The following is a 5378-nucleotide window of genomic DNA, read 5'->3' on the forward strand; positions in this document are numbered from 1 at the left end:
GGATTTTTCGTCTGTAATTACAGACAGATTTTCCATCTGTAATTACAGACAGATTTTCCGACGGATTTTTCGTCTGTAATTACAGACGGATTTTCTGACGAATTTTCTGTCTGTAATTTAAACTTTGGAAAATCATCTTACACTCTGATTACAGACATAAAATCCGTCTGTAAATCCGTCAGTAAGGTAAAATAGAATTTTTTTATTTTTCTAATTACAAAATAAACTTATTTTTATACAAAATAAATATAAATTTAATACAAATTTTTATCTAATTTGTATTCGAATATTTATAATATTTCAAAAAATAAATAAATTCATCGTATTATCAAACTAAAAGAAAAGTACTATAATAAACAAGCAAGTCAATATAATTCAAAATATAAACAAAATGTATTGATACATCAACTATAATCCTCAATGTATTATTCAACCATACTAAAACTATCAACCATACTAAAAGCTGTATTATTTTCCATACTGAAACAGAAATTGAAAAACTAAAAAATCTCCAGATCAATTTAGACCTCAGATACAACAATCTCTCAAGTGAAATCTCAGCTTTTCTTGGGAATCTGTTGAAATTAGAAGCACTTGATCTTTCCCACAATCAACTCACTGGAGAAGTCCCTCCACAAGTTGGTGACATGAGCAGCTTGGGAGTGCTTGATCTCTCCTACAATAACCTTCAAGAAAAATTAGACAGGAAATTCTCTCATTGGCCGGACGAGGCATTTGAAGGGAACCAACAGCTTTGTGGAAGCCCTCTTGATTACTATAATAGTGATGATGCTTCCAGCAGAGATCAATCAAGCCTAACTACATCATCAATAGTGGTAATATCTGCCATTTCAACTCTAGCCGTAGTTGCGCTATTTATACTTGCATTCAAAGCCTTCTTTATGAGCATAACGTTCGAAAAGTTTGTCATACACCTGTGCTGAGATGGTCACTAGTATTATCCATTTGCAAACATCAAAATTTGACTCCACAAAATCCTTGAAGTCATTGAATTTTCCAGTTGGGTCCTCAGGCAAGTCCTGAAAGGTGCATTAGCAGTTGAAAAAAATGGAAAAGAAAAAGAAATATCATTGCCATGATAAGTATTGAGAGTACCTTCTCCCAATCAGAATTGAGGAGAATGTCCGCTGTTACTACACCCTTCAGCAGAAGAATTATGATCATGCTCACCATATACTGGCTTTGAATTAAGGTCATTAATCTCAAAATTATAGAAAGTGCAGCAAGCCAAATGTTCCACTTAGTTGACCAATAAAAAGTCTTTTTTCTTTAATATTTTCTTTAATAACTTAATTACAAGAATAATAATCACAAATTGAGAAGTATTATGTGTGATTCAATTTGTTAGCTGTTCCATTCTACCGTATACACTTGACACAAACAATGAAAAAGGATACACATGAAAGACAATAACTATTCATGCTACCTGCTGCCATATGTCCTAGACATGTTACCACACATGAAAACAATTAAAGTATAAGCAAACCTGCAACAAAAAGTGAATGCATAGGAGCATAAACCACTACTTCAAATCAAAAGCTCTAATATTAGTTAGTATATAACATGGTTCTAATCATTAGTACTAATGTCATTATTAATTTATTACTAATGAAGAATGATAACAGAAGGAAGATTTATTTTGAGAATAAAATAAATATATAAATTGAAGTATAATTGATTACCATGTCTCAGATACAAATTCAAAAGTAGGTGGTACATCTTATCTTTCTTCTAGCCAAATTTTAATTATCCATAAATCATAAATGATCATTGACATGCCTACCATTCCCATGATTGAATTAAAGAATTTAAAGAATGACCTTAGGGTTCTTGCAATTGAGATCATGTTAGAGAGAGTATATTTAGAATTAAAGAATTTAAACAAAATATATTTAGAATTAAAGAATTTAAATACCGACCAAAAAAAGGTAAAGACTAAAGAACTAATAAAGATGCATGGGAAGTACACCCCTTTTTTATGTTTATGGTACGTTATCCATGTGAAGTTGGTAAAGAGAAGCTAAGTGTAATTTAGGTTTCTTTATTTTGTCTACAGAATGATTAACATATCTAAAAAAGGTTGGGTGTTATGTAATTTATGTGGGTCCTATATATATATATATATAGCCTTGCTCATCACCCTTTCTAATTATATGTTTGTGGCATAGTTCCTTTTATAAATTGAATCATGGCACAACAATATAAGTTTCTGGCATGATCATCACCAAGCTAAGATGGCATTTAAGAAAGTAAATTTTAGTTTCAATCATGGTCTTATCATTGTACACAAGTGGTACTTGTTTATTGAGAAGCAAGGACTGGGGAGAAATTTTACCTCTACTCTCTTATTTAGGATATCAAGATCACCATGATTATTTTCAGTTAAAGCACAGTGTCGTACAAGATACTCAATGAACAACTCTCCAGATGAACCAACCAAGTAACAATGTGAAGCCATAACCACAATTAACTACAAGAAAAGAAGGAAGGCAGGAAAAACCAAAAGAAAGTGAAGGGTAAGAAACTGTGTTAGTTCAGAAGTAAATTACATGAACATGGTTCATAATGGATTACTTCAGAAAGTGCTTTCCAAACACCTAAACTTGGCTCCTCTAGCAAGGACTTTACAACATCAACAAGTAGAGGTATTTTACTATGCCAAGCTTCAAATAACCTTCAGATAAGAATTGTAGGTCAGTTTACACAAGATAATAACAGACAGTAACTGTTAAGGTACCAAAATAGTCATATCTCTCAACCCAAATATAGTCTAAGCTTTTTGGTAAGGTAATTCATGGCCTGGTGGTATTAGAGCTACTATAACCAAATGTGGCCAAGAGTTCAATCCTTGTTTACGACTCAATCTTCCAAATAAAAGCTGAATTTCAATAGAAGATGCAGTGGGCCCAAGCATTGTCAGGGCTGCAGCCCCAAAAAATGTTATTGCCTGATGCGATTTGAAGGTATAAAGCTATTCATGTATCTACCGAACAAATTAAGCTTTCTGAAAATATGATTCATGACAATTATCACCAGCAACAGAAAAGCAAGAACCTTGGTAAAAGATGCTTCAAAACACAAAGTCCACCAAAGGTCAATGTTTCTTCCTTCACCCTGCATTTCTGAAAGAAAAAGAAAAGTAGGCCAAAAAGGCAACACTTTTATATCATATTAGGAGAAACAAAATAATTTTCTCCTTGGAAAAGGAAGAAACATCAGTGCAAATAAGGCACCTTCCTCAACATAACACACAGGCTAACAAAAATACGTAAAAGAAATAGGACATGATTCAACTTTAAATCAAACCAGAAACTAGTTCAACTGATTGCCTTCCTTCATCTGATATTTAGTTTGGGTCTAATTTCTTCTAGCAAGTTATTTAGCTTTACATGGTATAACTTCATCTCCCTTCGGCTTACTATTCTTTTCCTTTTTTATCAACAGAATAGAAAATTCACTTCAACTAGATTTTCAACAACTTACATTTACAAGAAACAGAAACAAATCATCTGGGTACACCAAGCCAACTGTGAGAAAGCAACGTTGCACCTCATTATACATCTGCCAAACATTATTGAATTAAAAAAGAACATTTAACCTTTTTCATCAACAATCAGTGTCATAAATATTCAATAAGGTTGGAATCTTACAGTAAGAACAGATAGTATTACCTTAAGTCCAATTGAGAAATCTGATTGATCTCTGCTGTCATTATTTATAGAAACTACAGGTAGAAGTGTTGATAGAGTAAGCGTCAAATCCTGCAAATAACGAGTGTTTATTTTTAACTTTATTTATGGAAAAGGTGTTTTGTTTTAAATCTCTGAAGTAATTAGAAACAATAAAATACAGATAACAAACCCACTGATAGAAAGAAAAGCATACAATTTAAATTAGAAACATTTATAAATGCCAAAAGTTGCAGTAAATAAATAAATAAGAGCAAGAAGTTGAACAAACAGCACAATTAAAATATGAACCACACAAAACCCAATTCAGGGAACCACAAGGATTTTAAAAAATGGAAGTACTCATAAAATGCATCATCGTGGTGTCTAGTCATCAAAATAAAAGTTCAGGCACATTAAGAAAATGCATATTTGATACTTACTATTTCCATATGGGTGGAAGCTTCTTGGTTTTCTTGTAGTAACGTGAAAGGTGGTGGATCCTGCTCTCTACCAAAATCAACCTGAATTTGGAGTCCTTGTCCTTCCTATTTCTCTCCAAGTGCTTCCTGATTGAGACAACCTTCTTGATCAAGTGGTATAGATCTTCAGGTATTTCAGGAACAAGACCTATTGAAAAAAAAAAACAACACAAGAAACATTGTATACATTTCACATATCAACTTAAAAAGCAAATTTATATGAACAAGTAACAATGCGTAATGCGTAGCATGGGCCTTCAATATAAACAAAATCAATAACAGCAAGCGAATATTCATATATTCATCTAATGGAATCAGAGGATTGGAGTTCCTTCACAGAAAGCTTGCCATCTCTGTCTCTGTAATAAAACCCTAAATTGTTTTGAGAAGATAGAAACTGCAAAGAAAAATTGATAAACCTAAAATTGGCACAGAAAAATTGAGCCCTAAGCAACAGAATCATAAAATCAGAGTATACCTCTTTATAGCCGTGGAGTGTTGCCCGGGGGAGCCTGGTGGTTGCTCCGAGGAGAATCTCACGGATGACGATGTTGGACACAGTGGCGAAGAGGTGGAAGAAAAACGCCGATGGTGGCCAAAGGAGGAGGAGAAGCGCGTGGGGACGAGGGGGAGGCTCTGGGAGCGAAATTGGCGGAGGTGTATGAAGCGAAGGGGTAGCGGTGATTGAAACTCGTGCGATGAGGAGACGCGACGCAAGCGGCGGCGGCAACGGCGGAAGAAGAAGCTCGTGGAAGGAGAGAGGAAGAAGCTCGTTTTAGTTGAATAGAATGGAGTGTGAATGGAGCTCGAGAGAGTGGGGTAGAATTAGGTTTAATCTAACATTTTCCGACGGAAAATTTAAATTATAGACGGATTTCCGTCTGTAATAATTTAATAAAACGCAGAATTTTGTCTATTTAATTACAGACGGAAAATCCGTCTGTAACTATTTTCTACGGAAAAAAATTAATTTTACCAACAGAATTATCGACGAATTTTATTTTCCATCTGTAATTTATGCTGATTCATTTTTTCTGTTTTTCGACAAAAAATTCTTCTGAAATTCCGTTTGTATTTCCGTAGGATAAAATCCATCAAAAATATCTGTCTATAATAACTAGTTTTTTAATAGTGACTAAACTGTAATTTTTTAATGATTTAATAACCGTATAAGATATATATTATTGTTGGTTTTGCAAGGATCTTT

General features: G+C 33.6%; 1 protein-coding gene across 4 annotated transcripts; it reads right to left on the bottom strand.

Moving 5' to 3' along the window:
- Positions 1-348: 348 nt before the first annotated feature.
- Positions 349-5009, bottom strand: LOC112764698 (protein SHOOT GRAVITROPISM 6). 4 transcript variants are annotated; one of them, XR_003183285.3, is made up of 10 exons: positions 4650-5009; positions 4133-4319; positions 3693-3782; positions 3505-3582; positions 3076-3143; positions 2596-2695; positions 2357-2491; positions 1419-1462; positions 1117-1197; positions 349-1040 (listed from the first exon to the last, which is right to left on the bottom strand). XR_003183285.3 is itself a non-coding variant. In XM_072223032.1 (8 exons), the coding sequence occupies exons 2-8, from the start codon at positions 4139-4141 to the stop codon at positions 1439-1441; spliced, it is 504 nt and encodes a 167-aa protein (XP_072079133.1). In that variant the 5' UTR covers positions 4142-4319; positions 4650-5009; the 3' UTR covers positions 1310-1438. The 4 variants fall into 4 exon arrangements, 2 of the variants coding, with proteins under 2 accessions (XP_072079133.1, XP_025666216.2); XR_011875402.1 differs by having other exon boundaries at positions 1419-1507; XM_072223032.1 differs by lacking the exons at positions 349-1040; positions 1117-1197 and having other exon boundaries at positions 1310-1462.
- Between the last annotated feature and the right edge of the window lie 369 nt (positions 5010-5378).

Source organism: Arachis hypogaea, chromosome 17 (assembly GCF_003086295.3).
Source record: "Arachis hypogaea cultivar Tifrunner chromosome 17, arahy.Tifrunner.gnm2.J5K5, whole genome shotgun sequence".
In the NCBI taxonomy this organism is placed as follows: Eukaryota; Viridiplantae; Streptophyta; class Magnoliopsida; order Fabales; family Fabaceae; genus Arachis; species Arachis hypogaea.